This window comes from Lagenorhynchus albirostris, chromosome 5, assembly GCF_949774975.1.
Source record: "Lagenorhynchus albirostris chromosome 5, mLagAlb1.1, whole genome shotgun sequence".
Taxonomy (NCBI): domain Eukaryota; kingdom Metazoa; phylum Chordata; class Mammalia; order Artiodactyla; family Delphinidae; genus Lagenorhynchus; species Lagenorhynchus albirostris.
In genome coordinates, this window is record NC_083099.1 from 122,931,914 (window position 1) to 122,955,644 (window position 23,731).

Below are 23,731 nucleotides of genomic sequence, written 5' to 3' on the forward strand. Positions count from 1 at the left end.
GAGGTAGCTAGAAACAAAGTGAGCGTAAAGTAATATATGTACAGTGTCTTGGAATTCCCAAAGTACCCTTCATATACGATTCTCAAAGAATATTTTAGCTAGGATACATGGGAACTGTTATCCACATTTCATCAGTAATGAAATGGAATAAAATTATAATTATGATTTCGATATAACCGATTATAGTGTGTAGGCCACAAAATGAGTGAGCAATACCATGGTAGAGATAAAAAATATTAGAATTTCAATCAATATTTATTTTATATCATTTTAATTTTTTTTATGTTTTGTAATTGTACATTGCATCTTTTTCAAAGGATTGATACATTGTAAAATACTTTTAAAAGAAAAACACATATCATAGGAGGAGAGACTCAATTTTTCTCTGGATGTACATGGGGAAGCAATAAAAAAAAGGAGTTCGGATTGGAGGAAGAATATAAACTCCAATCATAGTTGCTCTTGAGTTTGTTGTTTGAATTTTTTAAACATTTTGGATTAATGGAAAATGATATAATCATCCTTGCTGATGCAGTTTGCCATGATTTTCTCCTTCTTTCCATTTAATACAATTAAAGGGGTATTGACCAGACATTGGAAACCTCAGAAGTTCAAACATTTGTTTCAAACAAACATGTTAAATATGAATGAAAATTGAATGGATCTTAGCACAGGGAGATCAGCTCGGTGCTTTTTGACCACCTAGAGGGATAGGATAGGGAGGGTGGGAGGGAGACACAAGAGGGAGGGGATATGGGGATATAAGTATACGTATAGCTGATTCACTTTTTTATACGGCAGAAAATAACACAACAATGTAAAGCAATTATACTCTAATAAAGATGTTAAAAAAATGGAATGGATCCATCAATTCAGGGATTAACAGCAGTCACTATAAATGCTGGAGATCCATGGTCATGACATAGAAGAAAAATGTGGTACGTGGAGAAATGGAAAGAGTGGGACATTGTGCTCAGTTTGTTATAACAGCAGTTTTCAACATTTCCCTCTTTAATAGTGAATTTTATAACATGCTTGAATCAAAGTTTTCTTTGTTTTTTCTACTTGTGATTACACCTGCAGAAGTGATTTGAAAGTCATGTTGTTTCAAATATATAAAAGTAGATACTTGGAATCATCTTTCTAAAAACCTAAAATACATAAATATGGCACTTCTATGAATATAGCTGATTCCTCATTTAGTATAACTGAGAGAAGTCTATCAATCCTAAAGGCAAATCATACCTAATTTAGGTAATGTTTAGCAGGTCAAGTATTCCCCGTAGGAAATAGAAAGTCTTATAAATGTGACTTTTCTATACACAGCTCCTCAGGGTTGGAAAATATTATTTTCTTTCTTGACAAGTGGATTATGTCAAGGATTGTAAAGCCTGCAGCTTCATCTATGCTGGGGGAATATTGTGATTATATTTCATTTTCACTATCCCCACTGTTTTTAAAGCTGTTAAAATTTATCAAAATTTTAAAGCTTTAAAAAAATTTTTTTATGTTGACATAGTCTAGACCCTAGTCTCATTTTTACACTTTGGCTCTTTTTATTATATTTTCTTATTCTTTGTTGATTTGGGGGTTCCTAGGAAAAATATCACAGAACATTAACTTATCAATTTAAGATAATTTCCAAGTATGTAAGTGGTAAGTGATTTTGGAAAACAGCTGTCTAACATAACACAACAAGAAACTGTGAAATCTTTAGTTGGTTTTTAAATTAGTGCAATGCATTTTCTTTTAAAAGTATGTATTACTCTAGAGCATATTTTTTTTAGTGCATGGAGATTACCATAATTTTAGAAGCTCTTACTATTAAATCTAGGCCCTTCTTAATCTAAAAATCTTACCCTTTTATTCCTTTGTTGTGTTTTGGGAAATCCAATGAATGAAACTTAATTTGGGGAATTTATGCTTCATAAGTAAAATGGGACTTAAATAGCTGTATGATAAGCCCAAAGATGTATGTTAATTTTTAACTTATTTTAGTACGTATCAGGAAACCCCTCTAATACTGCACTAATTTTGTAGCACTCAATAAATGTTTGTGAAGCCTAAGTGAATAAATAGTCCTTTAAAAAAATAATGAAACTGTGTAGACACAAAAGTCTTTAGATAACCCAAATGTTTGATTTTAAAGTAGTTGAATGGCTGACCATCACTGCTTAGATGGAGCTCAAATGCAGCAAGCCGTCTGCTTCATCTTTCCACATAGGATGAACCATACGTGTGTATAGATTTATACCTAGATTTTCCAGAAATCATTTGATATTTGAAAATATGTTACACTAGGCAGAATGAAGGAAGAATGTATAAACAGGAGACAAATAGACCTACCTCTATTGTGGAAAGGTATAGTATCTAGTTAATGTCATGATGAACACCAAAAAGGGCTTTTCTTTTTATCTTTTATACACTTAAACTCACTGTATTTAGCGATATCCCTTATGAAAATAACTACCACTATTTTGGAAATAACAAACAAATCTCCATTTTAGGACACTTTAAATTAAGAAAAAAGTTTTTTCTCCATATCTTTATCACAACTTTCCACATCTAAAAGTAATTCTCAAACTATAGAAAAAGCGTTAACTAAAAAACTGAACTACTTATGGAGTCAGAAAGCAATGCTACTTTTTAAATTGTAGTGGTTTTTGAAAAACTAATATAAGCATAGTATATTTAATGGGAAATTAATGTAGTGTTTTAGCAATGAGTTAATTTCTACAACAGAAACATGAAAACACATACATACGACGGATTTGAAATGAAGTTTTTTTTTCTTATTTTCTTGCTTTGATTTTATATTTTGATGACTGTTAAATTGCAAGTACATAAAGCTCTGGGGATACATACTGGTTTAGTTAGCCAATTTTTAAATTTCACGGTGTGGGAGGTACAGCTTGGAGGGAGATTGTAAAAACACATTTAGTCTGATTTTCATATTTGCTTTCAATAATAACATCTGTACCTAAAAATAGATGTTTAAATTTTTGATTCCTAAATTATTTATTCTTATTCAATTCTAATATGAAATCCCTTTTCAAAAGAGAAATGCAAAAGATCACTAAAATAGAAGCTGAAAATAAGAATTCAAGAAAAGTACATAAAAACAAGAAATAATTAGTTGCATAATTATACCTCATTTAAATAGTTGTTTTTCCACTAGTTGTATGGGAAAAAATGGATATTGACATTTTTATGCAAGCAAATTATACATTTTAATTTAGTCACTTAATTTTATTTCTATCTTTTGATTATTTGAAGCTTAATATCCAGTACAAAATGTTGACTTGAACACAGGTATAAAACCGGGGAATTCCCTGGTGGTCTAGTGGTTAGGACTTGGTGCTTTCACTCCTGCGGTCCAGGTTCAACTCCTGGTTAGGGAACTAAGATCCCAGAAGCCATGTGGTGAGGCCAATATATTTATATAGAACCGGAAGCTAAATATTCTTCATTTGTACAGATCTAATATTAAGGGTATTAAAGGTTATCTTGTGACTTAGGTCACTGTACTCTCTGGATATCATTTTTCTTATCTAGAAGATAGACCTAAAAATATTTTTGTTTAGGTAATGGAGTTTAATAAAAATTATATCATAAAACACACATGTAAGTATTCTGGGAAACTGAAAAGATTAATTTAAAATCCTTTACAAATAAATAAATTAAATAAATAAAATCCTTTAAATGATTGCTATGCTCAGTTTCAATTTGTTAAGTTATTAAAACCATAATTTAAAGAAAGATTTTTTGTATGTTATTGAGGAAATAAATTATTGCTAGTCCCCAAATCCTAGTGATGTAATGTTACACATGATGATTATGACTTTGTGAAAAGTCCAAAGACAAATAAGTGAACTTTCACAATAGATTAAATTGGTGTCAAAAGAGAAAAAGAACAGAAAATTTAGCTTTTATATTATAGCCTACTTTCATGGGATAGGAGAATGTGTGAGCATTTAAATACATTCTTAAGCTGAAATATTTTTTTTAAATCTTTCAAAAGAAAATGTAATTAAATATTTATAACATAAATCTATTTGACGTCCATGCCTATTCTACGCAATGACAAAAATATATTTGGTTTTTCATAAAAAATAACTTCTAGTAATCTTCCAAGATTGTAATCTTAAGATTGTTAAGAAGGTATAATATTGTTTCTCTAGAAAAAAAGTAATAGCTATTTTAGCATCAATATTCCCTTACTATAAGGTGCTTTACAAATATAATGTTTCTAAGAGCTTTTCCTAACTTGGGAATGGAGAAGATCAATATACTGGTTTAATGCTTAAAAAGTCACGAATAAAATATTTATCATTTAAAAGCTAACTAGCTAAAACTAAGTCATTTTTTTAAAAATGATCTTTTTCTTAGGAGAATAGTCAATGCTTAACAAGAGATTCTGAAAGTTGCTGATGAAGAAACATATTTACTGGACTAATTTAACTTTAAATGGTCTATTTTTTTCACCAAAATCTCATTTCACTAGAATTTTGTAATAATAATAATAATAATATAGTAATAATACTCTTTAAATTTTTACTTAGTGTTGGGCAAAAGTGTTTGAGGTGTTATTATATCCACAAAAATCTTTCCAACAACCTCATGACTTAGTTTGTGGTGGTTGTTTTCCTAAATGTACCCATTTCAATAAAGAGGCATCTCAGCCTTAGAGAAAAGTTAAATGACTCAACCAAGGACATATAGGAGTAAGTGATGGAGCCAGGATTTTCTGACACCAGATCCAGTACATTTAAATACAAAGCAAGAGTCTTCACATTTTAAAAGGGTAAATGGGGATTTATATATTGGGCCAGATATATCATAACTGAGTTGTGGGATTTATTGTCTAGAACTATGTCTGCATGTGAGAGGAACCTAAATGAAGTAAGAAAAAGTGATTAACGTTCAAATGTCGTTTGAGTCAATATATCCAGATGGACTAAAGCTCAAATGGAGATGTATTTTTCTACTATTCTTGTCTGAGCTTTGGTTGTTGAATCATGTGAAGTACATCCAAAATAATTACTTATGAACACTGTAAAACATATTTTTGCTTTACATATAAACAAAGATATGTCATAGCTGAGTTGTCTTCATTATATTATAATAGTATATTCAAATGAGAATCATTTATATTTGAAAAAGGATAATGGAAGAAAATGCATAAAATGATTTCTTAAATCACTAAAAGAAATCCTGGTGTGCTTGATATATTATTTTTATAGCATGAGGCACTAGATTTTTAAAAATTATGTATATAGATACAACTTTGAAAATTATTAAATAATATTTAGAATCTCATTGTCCATTTGTATATTGGAACTTTGCATAAAAAAGATACTAAAATTCCATGGTTGAAAAATATTTTTGTTTCTCTAGTTTTTCCTTAATATGGGTTCATGTGATAACAGTTGTGTGGAAGCTAACAATTTCTCTGGATATGAGCTAGGCAATTTTTCTACACTGAAAGCATCTAAATAGCATGTTAAAATTTGATAGGGGAAGGAGATTCTGAAAATGGCATGAAAATTTTTTTTCCTCCACCACTGTCATGTGTTTATCACCTGTTTTCTCATTATCAGAAATAAAATAATTATAATCAAAATCACACTTTTCTTGGGCATGTGAGTTCCAAGTTTTTTGATTCAGTGCTTAAAGAGTTCTTATGTGAAACATCATGGGGACACTGTAGAATATGTGTGTTCTAGCACACGTGAAGAACAAAGCGCTTGTGTAAGTACCAGGCACCATGTAACAAATAGAATGATTTTTATTAATCTATCTGCAAGCTCTGAGAGTGTTAAGAAATATAAATAACATGTATTTCCTGGAAAAAATAAAATAAGTTTAGACATTAGACTCAGAAAAATAAACTAGGATTCAGACAGCTGTGACATATTCAAGACTGGCCTGTTAGTGGAAGATTCAACATAAGGACAGTTATATCAGTTCCTTTGGATCACAATTTCTTCAGTCATGATTAAAATATATTGGACCTAACTTTAAAAATACAACTTACAAAATCTTTGTTTTACATATACATTTTTTTCAGAAGTGGTTTTCTCAAAACTCAAATTTGCATCTCTCCCTGTATCTGTCACTTGCATTGCACACCACTCACAGACTGAGCATGTGATTATGATGCTGAGTGAAAATTATATTTTATGATTAAAAATGATAATTATAATTTTATAATGTTACATAAGCAAATTTTAACATGATCATGTTGATCATTTTGAACAATTCTATAAAATTGTCATATAATTCTCTTTTTTCCCTCTAGATAACACAGTATCACCAGTCACCAGTTTAATCCTGTGTCTTTCCATTGTGCTCACTTTCCTATCTACATTGTTATAGCTGTGTAATCTACCCTCATATTCAACTACAGGCATATAAAGTTTGATTCATTTTTGCTGTACTAGCCACGCTTGCCATTTTTACTCTGTCAGTCAGCCTATTCCACCCTATTCTCCATCACCTGTTTCATGAATTCCATGGCTCTTGGAATTTCCTGCAACCATATGTCACAGAAAAGTGGCTCCCATCTTCCCCTACCTTTTCACGATATGACTTCAGAAAGGTCATAATTACCACAACTCTGTAAAAGTTTGCTTCTAGTCTAATATAATTTGTTAAAATATTAACTGGAAAAATACAAGTAAACCATTTATTCTGAAATGATGATTTCTAAAATATTTCTAGCCAGATATTTTAAAGAGCATTCTTTGTCAAAGCAAAGTGCTCCAGCATCATTTGCAAGCCCAAATCTTAAAACTAAAATGATTCCATATAGAGCATTTATTTAACACTTCTCTTACAGGAGTTTTAACTATATTTTTTCTTTTAACAAAGTGATGATCTATTTAATGGCTCTGACTTTCTGGTAGAGTATAGTTAGGGTTATGATAAAATATTCATCATCTTCCCCAAAGATAATCAAGGAGTATATTGGAAAGAAGAGTTACTTAGGGTGTTTTTTCTAAAGAAAGTTTGTAAGAAATATTTCAAATCCTTAACATGTCAGTTGCTTAAAACATTGTTTGAAAACCAGAAAATAGCTCCCAGCAATCATGAAATTGAAGTATGCTAATGAAGATATTTTTTCCTGTCTCTTAAGTTGAATATTTCTTGGATAAGATGATTTCTTTTTTTAAATAACTGTATAAACTTTTCTAATTTGGGATTTAATAAAATTATTTTCTTTTATTTTTAAGACACACTTTTTAATGGTCTTGGGCTTGGAGCGGTCATTGGTCTGGGAGTCGCTGCACTCTTGTTAATTCTTGTGGTAACAGACGTCAGCTGCTTCTTTATTCGACAATGTGGGTTATTGATGTGCATCACCAGGAGAATGTGCGGGAAGAAAAGTGGCTCCAGTGGTAAAAGTAAAGAACTTGAAGAAGGAAAAGCTGCATATCTGTGAGTATCAGACATCTGCATCAAAGTAATGTTAGACTCTATGTATATCACTACAAAGAGCTCAAAATTTATGTTTTCTTCATGCAAAACTTAGAGTGAAATGCAAAAAGCTTTCCATATTAACATCATCTTCAAAAGTTCTCTCATGTTCCTACGCAGACAACCCACACTACTCCAGGCAACTCTCCCTGCCCCAGGCAACTAATAATCTGATTTCTTTTATCATAGATATTTTTTAGCTCTTATAAAGCTTGATATAGTTTCCTACAATGTGTATTTTTTGTGTCTGCCTTCTTTCACTCAGCATAATGTTTTAGAATTCATTCATGATATTCTATGTGTCAGCAATTCATTTCATTTTATTGTTGAGTCATTTCTATTCATTTTTGATACATACATTTAGGCATGTATGGTCTCATACATTATTTTCTAGGCTTAGGGATATAGGAGAATCCATTTTGCATGGCCACATTGTTTTGTTTTGTTTTTATATTGTTTTTTGTTTTGTTTTGTTTCTCCAAAGCCCATTTCAGTCTTTCTAGGCAATTTGTCTATGGCCATTTTTCATGGATATTCTGTAAGGAATATTTTCACTTCATGGGATAATAACTTAAATAGTATACATTTTCAATTAAAAAATTACGTTAAATATTACAATCAAAATGTCACCTGCTTACTTGTTGGACACAGCACATAGCAAAGAACAAACAGAAATTAGGCTCTACTTCATACTTGAAAGAGATATTAATGTATGACATAGTAAATATAGTGGAAACAATTCACTATTCAATATCTCTTGCTTTCCTCATAGAAACATATTGTACTTCCTAATAACTTGCTGTATTTTTAAATTGTCTTGTTAACTAAATAAACATATCACCAAATTTAGTTTTAGTTACTTTTTCACATATCAAGAAAACAATGTACTATATAACATAATTATACATATATACATATGATATATATATGCACACATTGACTCAAAACTGAATTTTATATATCTTCATTTTTGCTTTGCTATTAACTAAATGGAATAAATACTAGGTAACAAGCACTTCTATACAATCTAGGGATAAAGTGGTGAATAAAACAAACAAGAATTTTGTTCACATGGAGTTCGTGTTTCAATGTAGGCAGACAGATAATCAACACTAAAATTGAAAATGTCTGGTAGTGATAAGCGCTAAGAAAAATGAAAAACAGAATGACAATTGTTACTAGAGGTTGGGTCATTAAAGACTTCTCCAGGGAGATGAAACTTAGGCTGAAGAGTGAGTGATAAAGGGTCAGAAATATAATGATCAAGGGGAGGAATGTTCTAAGCAATGTAACAATAAATACAAAAACCATTAAGTCAGGAATGAGCTTGTTACTTAAAGGCAAAATGGATCTGAGTGGAATGAGACAGGGAAAGAGAGTGGTACCAATCAGGTGGGAGAATTATCTGAGTACAAAAGTGTTAAATCTTCTTGGTCAAAGTAAGGAAATATTTTTAAAATAGAAAGCAACTAAAAGTTTTTTTAATGGTTTATTTAGCTACTTGTGAAGAAGGATAACTGGAGGGTTGGTAGGTGAAAAGGAAAGATTTAGAATGAGGGAGACTGGGTAGGAAAATCTTGAAATATTCCAGGTAGAAAATGATGGTCTGTACCAAGCCTGTAGTACTATAGGCATATAAAAGTGTATAGCACCCAAATATAGATGAGGTAGAGTCAAGTACTGCTGACTGATTCAACTTTGGGGTGAAAGAAAGAGAGAAATCAAAAAGGACCTTCACTTTTTTGTCTTAATTAATTACAGGGATGTTGATGACCATGTGCAAAATAATGAGGTACATCTAAGTTCTGCTGTTTGTTTTTATTTGACTTTATTAATTGGTAATTTATCCACCAACACTTTTGTTTGTAATTCCTGCCAAGTTTAATTAACCTTAAAGACTTGGAAAGATGAAAACACATGATTCATTCCATGCTTGTTGCCCATCATAGGTTTTTAAATCACAATCTCCTCTGCCTTAGGAAAACAGTTTTCAACTCTTTTTCAAAAATTCATTATTCAAATTGGAAAAAAATAAAATAAAACCTCAATGAGAAATAGGGCATAATTGATTTGATTAATTGGATATATACTAGCTTTTAAATATGACCCCAAGCATTCTAAGACTAGTCCTTTCATGTTATCACAAGTTATAAGACTATGTAGATTTCTTACAAAACACATTAACTAAACACTTAGAGCATTCTTATTTAAAGAACGTTATATTGCAGAAAAAAAGAGAAATTAAAGTCAATGGCATACAGGATGGCATTGTGTAAAGTCCTAGAATATTCCATTATTTGGCTTTCAATGTAAATTAGCATTTATCTTGAATTCTCATAGTTTATGTTATAAAATGGTTAAAGATTACTATTTTACCAAACTTTATGTATACTCTTATTTACCCAAGCATTAATTTGCAATAGCAAATATTTATTGAACACCTCAATAACCAGGCACTATCTAAGCTCCAGAGATACAACTGTGAGGAAGCAAACTAGTCCCTGCCATCATCTAGTTACTGTGATGGGAAACACATTTCGATTAAAAAACAATCAAATAGATAAATTAATAAGAAATTTCTGTTGTAAATACTACTTTTCAAAAAAGAATGAATTTACTTAATCAGACTTAGCTGAGCAAATTGTGAAAGAACTAAAATATAAAAAAGAATAGGAAGTAACTAGTCAAGTGTGTGTGTGTGTGTGTGTGTGTGTGTGTGTGTGTGTGTGTGTGTGTGTGTAAATGGCTTTTCAGCATGCAGAAAGAGGGATACATAGCTCTGGCCCCCTTTACTGCCACATGGGAGAAGGGAAATACCCAACTCAAGTCCACTCTAACCATTCTGTTCCACTTAAAGGGGAAAAAAATAAGAAAAAATTATGAAGTTCACAGTCTGGGGCCACAGACTCACTAAAAGACAGAGACCGAATCATGGGACTATGGAATGCATCCTCTTTACACCATAATTTACCACCTCATTACTAAAGACCTATATTTAGCAGTTCCTTCTAGCCAGTACATCATGTCCCACTATCAAGAAAAAACTTACAAGGCATACTGAAGGCAAAAATCAGTTTGAAGAGATGGAGCAATCATCAGAACCAGATTCGATAAGGCAGGGATGTTGGAATCATCAGACCAATATATATATTTTTTTATGGTAAGAACTCTGATGGATAAAGTAGACAGCATGGAATAAGGGATGGGAAATGTAAGCAGAGGTGAAAATTCTAAGAAAGAATCTGAAATAAATGCTAGAGATCAAAAACACCATAACAGAAATGAAAAATCCCTTTGATCAGCTTATTAGCAAGACTAGACATGGCTGTGGAAAGAATCTTGAGAAGATCTTAACAGAAAAGTCAAAACTAAAAAGCAAACAAAAAAAAAAGACTGAAAAAAAAAAGAAAACAGAATACCTAATTCTGTAGGACAACTACAAAAGGCTAAACATATGCACAATAGGAATACCAGAAGAAGAAAGAAAGAAAGAAAGGAACAGGAGAAATATTTGAAACAATAATAACAGAGAACATCCCCAAATTAATATCAGACATGAAACCACAGATCCAGGAAGTTCAGAAGATACCAAGAAGGATAAAAATCAAAATTAAGCAAAAAAAACTACACTTAAGCATATAATTTTCAAACTACAGAAATTCAAAAATAAAGAAAAAATCATGAAAAAAGCTAGAGAAGCAAAGGTAAGAATTACATCTGACTTCACACACCACACAAACATACACCTCCCCTCACACATACACACACTGCTTTTTATATGTACATGTGTACATATGTATGTGTGTGTGTGCAATTTTTCTCACATAACAATGCAGCTTCAAAATGTCCCATTTCAGTACATGAATTTCTGACTCTTTTTTAAAATAAATAAGCAGTATTCCATAATATTATATATCATAGTGTATTTTTCCACTTCTCTATTATTAAAGTTTAGATAAGACTTTCAATATCTTTATAATATTAAAGTATATTATGCTGTTTTGAACTTCGTTTTTACATCAATTCTGTTGTAAATGTATGAATATGTATTTCCCAATTCTCATCCCAAATAATCACAGAACATATATTTCCTACAGTGCTTCTCAAACACTGACTATTATCAGTTTATTTTTCAATACAATAAGTGAAAAATATCATTTAAAATTTGCATTTTTCTAATCGGGGTTGAGTCTGAGCTTATTTGTTTTATGATTTTCTTTTGGTCACTTTATTCTTCTTGGAATTTCCTGTTCATATTTTTTACACATTTTCATAGAGTCGTTTGACTTTTCCTTCACTTGTTGATTATATAATGTGACCCTTAATCATTTGATGTTGCATTTGTTGCAAATATTTTCCCCAATCTATCCCAAAGTTTGGATTATGCTAGTGATGCCATTATTTATATGAACTTTACATTTTCATTTAAGAATTGATCAACTGTATAAAATATTCTTTCTCAGTTTGCATCAAGATATTTTCACTTTGCTCTTATTTAATTTGTTCAAGTTGCAAGTTTTAGTACTATATTTCCTAACATAAATCCTCCTTGCCCTCCTAGGATGGTGATGACAGTTAACAATGATTGAGTACTGCATGTATGTAAGGCACTATTCTAAGGACAAAGCAGAAATTAGTTTGGTATTTTTATCTTCTCTGTTTTACTAACCAAGCCAGAAATGTTTATGCAGGGAGTTGGGAGAGCCAGCCAGGTTGGTTCTAGGACACATCCTCTCAACTGCTCTGCTACACTTGTCATCATTTTCTGCTTAATAATCAGTTCTAGAAATCTGGCCAGAATTTCTATGTTTACCAGTTTATAAATTGTAAAATTTTCTATAAATTTTAGCATATATTTTATGCCAATTTAAACAAAATATTGTTTTGTCACTCTATAATTCCATATTGGTAATTATTCTGATATCACTAGAAGAATAATTAAGTGTAATTTATACAGAATAGGAATTTAGACTCATGTAGGTTATATGTGTGCTTCAGATAGTATTTATTGTAATAGGAAAGGTTGGAAACAATCTAAATGTTTGTCAGTTAAAGACTTCAAATACATCATGGTGAATATATACAAGGGGAAAGTATGCACCATGAAAAAGATTGAGGCAGCTCTAAATGCTCTTTTATGTCTTCCAGCTAATACCTAGTGTAAACTGAAATGGCAAAATTACACACAGTTAGTATGCTATCCTTTGTTTAAAAATAATTCACTTTCACACATACATGCTGGCATATGCCTACAGTATCTCTTGGAAACAAGGCAAAAATTTGCAACAGTAATTGTCTTTCTGATAGATAACTAAATATCCTACAGACAGTGGAAGGGAGAGTCACTTTTCCCTCTCCACCCTTTTGTATTATTCTGTACTGTATGCTAACAAGCTAAAAATCAAAAAAGATCATTAAAACCAAAAATAAAGATTTTAGGACAACTCACAATTTTCTCATATTACTCCTTCATTTCTTTTCGATAATGTTTATTTTATCCTTTCTAGTTTAAAGTTCTTTGCTTATCCGTTTATTTTTGGTAAGAGAGTATACAATTAAAATCCAAATTCACTATCTTTTCTATCTTTTCTTTGCATTCTGTTTCATTTCATCACAGATCTGTACCTGTTATTAAAATAATTAAAAGTATAATCTGTTTTTTGAATCAATTTTCTGCTCATCTTGATGATGTTTTGAATCATCAGTAGCCATGCTTTTCAAACAGTATCATCTACTATGTCATCAAGAGCATTGGTATCATGAAGAATGTTTTAAAAGAATCAATTGAAGAATAACAACAACAGCAAACAACCAAGAAAAAAAAAAAACTAAAATCTAATGGTGAAGTGCTTCTTCATCATCTCTACTATTATACAGATCTTGCTTCCTTGGAGCCCCAAAACAGAGGATGTTGTTAAATATGTTTGAACCACCAACTCCAACAGACATTTGAATTTTAAAGGTGTAAAAAGAGTTCTTCACTGTTGACTTCTAGATTTTCTTCAAAATTTTATGTGTTTATGTGAGGTACCTACATACTCAAACAAAAGCAACAACCTGCCACCTGATCAAAGTGTTTTATTAGCCTTAACATTTTTCTTTTCAGGTTTCAGCATTTGTGAGGTCTGTTAAATATTTGAGTCATTGTTGGTTTTTTTTGTTAGCATTATTTTAAATGTAATCCTAGTTTACTTGACTTTAAAGAACTAATTCCATCATCATATGATGATGAAACCACTACAGTATCAAATAGGATATGCTCACTGCCCTAATATGACCAGTGCTTCACCATTATGTCCTGCCCTCACTCCCTCATCCTGAACCCCTGACAACCACTGATCTTTCTACTGTCTCTATAGTTTTGTTTTGTTTTTTTCCAGAATGTCATTTAGTTGGAATTACACAGTATGTAACCTTTTCAGACTGGCTTATTTACCTTAGCAATATGCATTTAAAGTTCTTCTATGTCTTTCTTTGGCTTAATAGTTCACTTCTCTTTATTGCTGAGTAATATTCAACTATATGGATGTACCACAGTTTGTTTATCCATTTACCTGTTGAAAGACATCTCAGTTTGTTCCAATTTTTGGCAATTATGAATAGGACTTCTGTACAGATTCATGCACAGATTTTTTTGTGGATATAAATTTTCAGCTCATTTGGGTAAATACATAGGGCACAACTGTGGGATTGTATGGTAAGACTATATTCCTGGGTAGTTGAAAACACCCATTCCTTCCTAATTTTTTTTCGTGTGCCATATTTGAAATCTGTATGATGAGTACATCATTCTCAACCCTTATATCTCACTTCATTCTTTATCATCAGCAAATGGCTTCCTTGTTTTTCTTTCTTTTGTTTATTTTTTGTGCTACAAAACCTTGTAGTAAAATTTCTACTCACAATTATAAATTACACTTAATTTTAGATTTTAGACATCTAACAAAATGACATGGATAAGAAATTATAAGTGAAAATAATAATGCATACATGTTACAATATTATTCTTTTTAAACTATTTTCTTAAAAACATAAATATATTAAATATGTCAATGGTTACATTATAGTTAAAATCATATAAATTCAGAGACATTTGAAACTAAAAGTATCTTATATAAAGATATATAAAGTATCTTATATAAATTTTATCTTCCAAATTTTGATATAGAAGCAATGTTATTTTTCAAATAAAACATGTTTTTATTTGATGTTATTTTTAAAATAGCATCATTTTATTTTTAAAATAAAAATATATATTTAAATGTGTATGTGTATCGCTAATTAGGGGGAAGAAGCTACTTCATATCATAACTTTTATTTAATGAAATAATTTTCATTTATTTTCCAAAAGAAACTGCATAAACAAATTGAAAATTTGAACTACTTTTGTGAAATATTTAACAAAATTTTGATGAGGAAAAGAATTCTAGACAAAATGGAATTTCTTCTATTTTTTCTGAACAATATATGGCTAGATGAATTTAAATGGAAAAAATATTCTTAGTGGTATTCTTATTCTGACCAAGCTGGATCAGAATCCATGGGTAGCAAGATTTTGTAGAGATTTTAACCATGTTCCATAATGCATCTTTTTTTACATTTCATAGGTAAGTGTTTTTTTTTTCTTTATTTTTCTAGGAAAGATGGATCAAAAGAACCAATAGTGGAGATGAGAACAGAGGATGAAAGAATTACTAATCATGAAGATGGGAGCCCAGTAAATGAGCCAAATGAAACCACACCACTAACAGAACCTGAGTATGTAGCTTGAAATGCTTAATTATTCTTGGATAAGTATTTGTAAAATGATGAACACATTGTCATTATTTGTAGCACATATTGACAAATAACATCATTTTAAAAACAGTGTTGTTTCTTCTTCAATGAAAGTACATGTGAATATCTAAAATCCATTTTCTATTGCGATATTTCACATGAAGATTTTGTAACGTCAGAGAAAAATCTCCTGTTCACACATATACTCATAAGTTTATGTAAAAATATCAAAATGATGCAAGCATGACAAAAAGTTGGATTTTCCTACACTAATCTTATTGTTTAAGAAAGTGATACTTGCAAAATGTGATTGATTTTTACTGAAATAAAAATGTGTCAGAAAATTAGTTATTGATTTGAATATGAATATGACAGTCTAAAATAGAAATAGTGTGAAATAAACACATCTATACACTTCCCTTTGGAAATCAGAAGTCTTTTCAATGAAGCAAAATATTACACAGCAAAACAAATTCCTATCTATTAATTAACACTGACTATGATATAATGGTGTGTATGAAGACTAGTTAAGAAAATGCCCTTACATAGAACGGGCCGTATTTTGAAACCAAACCAAACCAAAACAAGATGATTTAATAACTACTCTGGTTCTCAATTAAAGAAAAGAATACTCAACATAAAAATAATAGCATTAACAGTAATCTTTAAAAATACAATTTAACATAAATATAGTGAATAAATATATATGCAAAAATACACCATCCAAGAATTAGTTGAAAACACTGGTTAATTACAAATTTAATACATAGTTTTGTGAGTAAGAGATATATTAAGCATTATGCTAACCTCCCATTCAAGCTCTAAATTTCTGTATACTTTGCTGCTAGAAATAACCCATTGTTTTTATAATCCTTTATTATCAATGTTTTCAGTATTTGGGAATGGGAGAAAAGAACTCTGAATGCACTACTTATAATAAACATAAAAGAGAGCCTGCCCTGGTAGGTACAAAGTAGATGTTACTTCACTCCAGCAATGAAATAACTTACTTTCGATTGGTTAGTTTTCACATAATAGCTTTGACTTTCAGAAGACATGGCTTTCTCTTCTCATTCAGAAACATAAAAGAAATTACAAATAAACCCCAGAGGACCTAGCATAGTAGCATTCACTACTCCATAAAATGGTGAGGCTGCACTCACAGAGGTGAGTTAGAATTCTATTTGTAACTTAATTTTTTTGATGTGAAAAAATTATTTTGTCAAAGGAGGAAATACTGCCTTCAAAGCCATATGCACAAGATGTAATAATAAAGCATTGAGTTTAGGCTGGTAGAAAAAACTCGAAATCTTGATTTATTGTCATCATAGTATGATTTGTAAAGCTGTCTTAATATTAAGAAACAAAGGTTGTTATTGCTTCATAGGTTACAATTGGAAACTCTCAACAAATTGCTATAAATATTACAAAAGTATCAAGAAAAAATAATAGTGAAAAGAGACCAATTAAAGAAACATATATAATAAATATAAAAAAGTGGAAAAGTCCTGAAATATATCTATTTGCATTAAGTTCCAAAGAATATTGCTAATTCACCCAGCTTTTGAATTTTATGTAACAGATATGGCAGCATCTGTTGATTGTTTTTACTTAAAAAACCGGAGTACTAGTAAATCAGCTAGTTAACATATAAAATTATTTTGGCTTTTTCATATTCCAAAACACTTCATTATATTTTTAATACATCAGAGGGTTATTAAACCAAAGCCACCCTATAATGAACAATTTGGTGCATTCAAATCTAAAAATATATTGTTTCATTCATTATTATTCATTACATCACATTTTCACAGTAGACAATATTGTATTATTATCTTTTAGATTATATTTCTGTCAATTTGATATTTAACAAATCTGATGTTTTTCATTCTAATAATGGTACTCTATTTTCTTCTACAAAACAATAACTTAAATGTTAAGAGATACCACTTAAAGTGCCTCAGCCAATTGTTTATTATTTTTCTATTCTCTTTCAGAAAATTGCCTTTAAAAGAAGAAAATGGGAAAGAAGTCCTAAATCCAGAAACTATAGAAATTAAGGTTTCTAATGACATCATTCAATCAAAAGAAGATGACAGCAAAGCATAACACCAAGATCACAGAGTCTTTAACAACGAATGCTACAAAGAGCATTTAGATTGCAGTGACCCTATGACAAAAACTATTCCATTGACCTTAATTTCTTGGGAAACTTCTAGCTTGGAATAGCTTGTACACATATACATATGATCAAATACTCCTGCCCATGGTCCATTTCCTTTTGTTGTTGTGTTGTTGCTGTTGTTGTTTCTTTTGTTATGAATTTCAATAGAGAGACCTGACCGGCACCAACTCTTGGGTATCAATTTGACTCTATGATTGAAGTACTGCAATTTATTATATGGATAAAGTGCTCTATTTCTTAAGAACTATATTTCATAACACAACCTCTCCACAAGTAGGGGTTTAAGAAAAAACAAAGAAAACAAAATCTTTGTGAGCTAAATATATAAGAAAGCCCTGCATGTTTTTTAATCCAATCTTGGGCAAATAGATTATTAAAGTGGATTTCAGTTAAAATGAAAATACTTAATAAAAGTTACACTTTTCATCCAGAGAATTTCAGGGAACTTAGGCTTGAAGGAGCCAGTTATCTTTAGCAGATGTTAAATATTGAGAGAAACTTTGGAAAACTCTTTTTAAGTTATAATTACAATGCTACTTCAAAGTTGAATTTTTAATAGACTGAAGTGCCAGATCAAAATTATTACCCATTTAAATGAATATTAGTTGTGTGTAAAATTAGATCAGAAAGATTCCATAAATCTCTATCTCTTATATATGCCATATTCACTCACAATGGATTACACACAAAGAAAATGTATTGCAAGTGAAAATAATATTGATTTCTGCCCTCAGCTTCAAATAAAGTAAATTGAAATGGGAACAATATCAATGTTGTCTTGATATACTTATAAATATGTGATTACCTTTTACTCTTTAAAATAATTTTATCAATAAATGAGTCTTTAATGTTCAAATACTTTGAATCATATCCTGATACATTTTTGCCCATTGTTTTAGATAATCTTTGTTTAAAAAATCATTTTCCCAGTGTTATAGGTCAATCCTTATATGTAACTGGCTAATGGGAATTAAAATCCTTAGTGCTTAAATTATGGAGAAATTGACATTTAGACATTGCCATAAAAGTGTCAATGATAAACAATTGAATTGCCACTATCTGTTTTTATTCTGGATGTTGTAGCTAGAAGTCATTTTAAGACTTTTATAAACAACTTGGGTTGAAGAAATTCCTGAACTATTCAACACAAACTTTCTAATGTCATTTATTAGTAATATATACCAGAATAAAATATTTATTAACTTCCAAGCTATGCAAGCTCCCAGAGGTAAAAGGCTGAAACATGATTTTCAATTATATGTAAGGTAAAAAAATATATATTTATGGTTATAAATATACATACCAATTGGGAGCAGGTTTTAGATTATTTCTTACCCTAGAGAGCCAAAGGTTTCTTTAGGTCCCATCACATTCATAACTTCTCGTTTCAGGTGGTATCATAGCTCAAACATGCACTGGTTATGGAATGCAGACCAATAGAACATTGGAGGAAAGTCTTAACAGTGCAGAGTGACCTGATTTAGGGTATCTCTCTATGGAGATTATTTGACAAATATTAAATGTAATATTAATGTCACTCATGAACACTTTTATTTACAAAGTACTTGAAACTGTCAACCAAGGAGAGACAACTAACTCATTCTCCAAAACTATGGTTATCAGAGGACAGAACCTGCCCATCTGCATGTTCAGACACTAAATCTCTACAGTGTCCTTGCCATAATTTACAGGGTTATATGATGTAAGAATCTCTCCTTGCTATATTTTCAGGAATATTCTGAAGAAAAAAATTCCTGTGCCTACCTAGGAATTTGCATAGGAATTATCCAACTGGTCTTTTGATGGATTTGACTGTTGCCATTTAAGTTATGTTTGTCCGATCATCTGTTTGCTTTATTTTACTGTTTTTTTCTCTTTTGTATGAATGTGTTAAAACTAATCAAAATACTTGAATTGGTTTGTGCAGAGTAACCAAGCTTAGCAAAGTGTCCATGAAGCAATAGGCATGGACACTAATTTTTCCTGGATAGGGCTACGAGGTTTTAAAGTAATTATGGTAAAAGAATTAGGAAAACTGAGAAAGCAATTTAGCATGTTTACTATTGTTATATCCACACTATACTTCAAAACAGAGAAATCATAATAAAAAGCAAAGATTGTTTTTCCCTCAATGTGAAAGTTCTGTTTCTCGCATTTCTTTGGACTTTCTATGTAAAGCAGTTTAGTTAAATATTTCATATATATATATATATATATATATATATACACACACACACACACACACACATATATATATACATATGTATGCTGTTAAATTTCTTGCCACTAATGTGGAGTAATGATCTGAAGTTAACAGATAATCTGGAACTAACTGTAAACAGACTGTTTCAAATGCACTGTTTCAATTGTCTGAGTGGTCCTTATCTCTTGTCCTTGAACTCTAGGCCCCACAGGAGCAAGGCAATACTGTGATAAACATCTTTTTTTTCTTTTTACATTTCAATGGAATGCTCCAAATTACTCTACTTATAAAAGTTTCCAAATAAGAGCTGGAGTGTAGTAAATTGTAAAATATGAGTAGAACTAAAATGATCTGTTTCTTATTTTTCATTGTTATTCTAGACTAAACATATCCATACAACTGTATAAATGCTATTTTTACAGTCTAAGAGTACACTTAAACATTAGTATAAAATGTCAAAATATTGAACTGAATATAAGTAATGTTAAATAATCAGAACACTATGCTACTTTAAACAAAGAAGCAAAGATATCACTGAAAATATTGGTATTTCTTGATAGGTTATGTGCAATTAGGCAATGACAATCTATATTCAATAAAATATAAGAGGGAACAATAATATCAGCATTTTAGCAGTATTTTGTTTCTAAAACTGGCACAAATTAATGTATCAACATATTTTACAATGATCTGCAAAGAAATGTAAGAATTTTGATTTATTATTTTCATGGGTTGATTTATGGCCATTCTATTGATACTAATGTCTAACATTAATGTAATGTTTCTCGAGTTTTACTTCAGTTTTTACTATTAATACCTATAAAAACATTTTTTCAAAGACTATTTGATCCAGCAAAGTTTACATGACCCTTGATCTTTGAATGAAACATTTATATAAACAGAAAGTTTTTATTAATCAAATTATTTGAGTGCCAACAATTAATTGGAAATTTATACTCACACCTTAAGTTTATGTTTCTTATTTTAAATATTTAAGATGTATTTGTGCCTTTGGATTAGCATGACATTCTGCTTTATTAAAAGAAAAAAATACTGCAATCTTTCTTGATATATTTTGCTTATATCTATGACACTTGTATGATACTCTCTTATTTACAGTTAGTGAATAAGCTCAGTTCAGACTACTTCACCTTCAATACAAAATCTCAATGAAACAAATTATACTGTGTAACTTATTTCCACTTATGGCAAGGCAATTCTTTTAATGCACACACAAAATATACTTAATTTGTTCTTGTTCTAGACAATAAATACATTCTAGATATTGTTGAAATTGAGTTTTACTAGTTGTAAGACAAAGACAACAGACACTTTTTAAAATAGGGTAAATTATTGTGGTGTCACTTGAGTCTACATTATTCCTGTTCTGTATTTGATTGGGGATCATAAATCATCCTTCATTGTTGATGATAAGATACACTGATGAAAATATCTACAACTGAAACAATAGGAAGAATAATCTCCATTTCTTAATTTTAAGAAATACTGGAATAGCATATTACAATTACTTATTAAATTTGCAATATTCTTTTTCACAGAGAATAATGTAAATGCTCAACTTCAATCCCTCCAAGTGCTTATTCAACAGACTTTATGAGTAGATGAAAATACATTTTTTAAATGAGATGGTTTGCATTACTTATCTTCAGAGAGAAAAGATTTGCATCTTCTTATTAACCTTTGAAGCATTATTGCATTGTCTTTCACACTGAAATCACATATGTATGTGTTAGCATATGCCAAAATCCAACTGTGGAAGGTCACAGAAATGAAGTGCTTCAATCCTGAAATGAAAATCTCTCAAAAAATCTACTCACAGGCTTAATAATGTTCTGAGATGCAATGACTACACGTGTAACTGAGCCTAGATGTAGTAGTTGCTGAACAAATATAATTTCCTTCCAAGTCCCTCTTCTCCTTTGTTAAAAATTGCATTTTCCCATGTCGATGCAGCTATTTAACAACATTATACAGAGTGCTAATAATTTCTCCTCATAGATTCATATTATATGCAATGCTTAATATTTATTTGATAACATATTTAATATTCTTAGAAAAATAGTTTATTATTCACTATAGGATTTTATCAATACCTTAACTACATTAACTTGTACCACCACTTTAATTTTTTAATAATATTTTCAGGATTTTGATCACATGATGTTCATAATTAATATAAAGATTGCCCATACAAATTTAATATTACCACTTATTTTAATTGTTTTCCAAAATTAAAATGTATATCTTTTAGCATCTGGTTTTAGCCTTCCTTGGAAAAGAATAAGCAAAGCAATGACTGTTGGAACATTTCAAATCACAACCAGGCATAGGAGAATAGAGGAGCAAATAACTGAAAGAATCCAGAAAGGCAAGCAGACCATTTGGAGTAGGTAAGAAGGATCTTAGTATGAGAAGTGTTGGAGCAGGGACAAGGAAGATTGTGTAGATAAAAATTAAGGCCAATTATACTGACCCAAAGGAGAAATCCAGAGGAGAGGGTTAACATAGATAGAACCTATGATTCAGTTTTGCAAGTAGGATTTTTATTTTTTTTTTACAGAACAACAAGCATTGTGTAAAATAAATGGTACTGTTAAGAGGAAACATATCTGTTCCAATTCTTAAAGGAATGTTCATGGTTTAGCATTTGCCTCTAAACTCTGTTAGGTATCTGTGAACTTAGAAATAAAGATTAAAAAAAATCTTATTTTTTGGTATGTGAATTCTATGCTGTGTTCAGTATGCATTAAAACATGCTGCCTTTTATTTTCTTTAACTTATATATGCCATTCAAATTCTATATTCTTAAGTTAGCTACCACAAAGTTTTCTTATTGTTTCAATAGAGTATGTTCCTATGAAATGCTGTATATATATGTCTAAACTGTAAAAATTATACTGCAAATGTTGAAGTTTTGTATTTATGAGAGACATTGAAAGTATGGCTTACAGTATATCAAAATTGTCACTCTTTGCCATTTGTATATTAATAGTAAAAATACTTTTACTTTAATAAAGTGTTGCATTTATATTTATTTTGAATAATATCTCTGCAGTGAGAGAGCTTATGACTTGGCAAATATTTTGTATTAAAAAAAAAAGTCAAACTTATCTCTATATAGTCAAAAGAAGAGAATGCTTTATGTCATCTTGCCTCACCCTGAGTCACAGTCTTTTGGCTTCTACACTACACTGTGCCCAGTCAGAGAATTTAATGAATAAACAGTTGGTAAGAGCAGTGGTTCTCAGAACGTGGTCCCCAGATTAGCAGCATCAGCACCACCTGGGAACTTGTTAGAAATGTCAGCTTCTGGACCCAACCATGGACCTAGTAAATCCAAATAATCTGGGAGAAGGGCCCAGGGTCTGTCTTTTAATAAACCTTTCTGGTAATTCTGACGTACACAAAAATTTGATACGCACTGGGTTAAAAGACACACTTTTTTTGTTTTTGTTTTTTTGCGGTACGCGGGCCTCTCACTGCTGCGGCCTCTCCCCCCACGGAGCACAGGCTCCGGACGCGCAGGCTCAGCGGCCATGGCTCATGGGCCCAGCCGCTCCGAGGCATGTGAGATCTTCCCAGACCGGGACACAAACCCGTGTCCCCTGCATCGGCAGGAGGACTCTCAACCACTGCGCCACCAGGGAAGCCCTAAAAGACACACTTTTTTTCTTAATGTGTATTTATTATTTTTTTTTAAGACACACTTTTAATGATAAACCAGTATTCACTTCTAGTTCATGTTGGAATTTTATTTCTCATATAGATTATCTTCTTTTAGGATTTTGTGAGTTAAAAGAGAGGAGAAGCTAATAACATCTCACAAGTTTTTACAAAGTTTTTTCTTTCTTTTTATTTTTATAACCAGTGTAAATTTAACTCATTCTTAAAATGAAAAAAAAAAAGCTGAATTTTCACAAGGGGGCGATTTTCAATATAAGGTTTACAAATTGCCCAAAGTACATATACATATAGAATAAAAATAACATTAAATAAGCTTTGAACGGTGAAAAATGGGGACAGATATATTTTGTGTTTTTTCTCTTAGTATCTTATATTTAATGAAA

The 23,731-nt window shown here is 30.7% G+C and overlaps 1 protein-coding gene across 1 annotated transcript in view; it reads left to right on the forward strand.

Moving 5' to 3' along the window:
• NCAM2 (neural cell adhesion molecule 2) overlaps positions 1 to 17,364 on the forward strand; it is a 204,139-nt gene extending 186,775 nt beyond the window's left edge. The window contains exons 14-16 of the mRNA XM_060149407.1: positions 7,236 to 7,440; positions 15,118 to 15,237; positions 17,253 to 17,364. Coding sequence (XP_060005390.1) covers positions 7,236 to 7,440; positions 15,118 to 15,237; positions 17,253 to 17,364 — 437 coding nt within the window. The remainder of the gene's footprint in view (positions 1 to 7,235; positions 7,441 to 15,117; positions 15,238 to 17,252) is intronic.
• Positions 17,365 to 23,731: the final 6,367 nt, after the last annotated feature.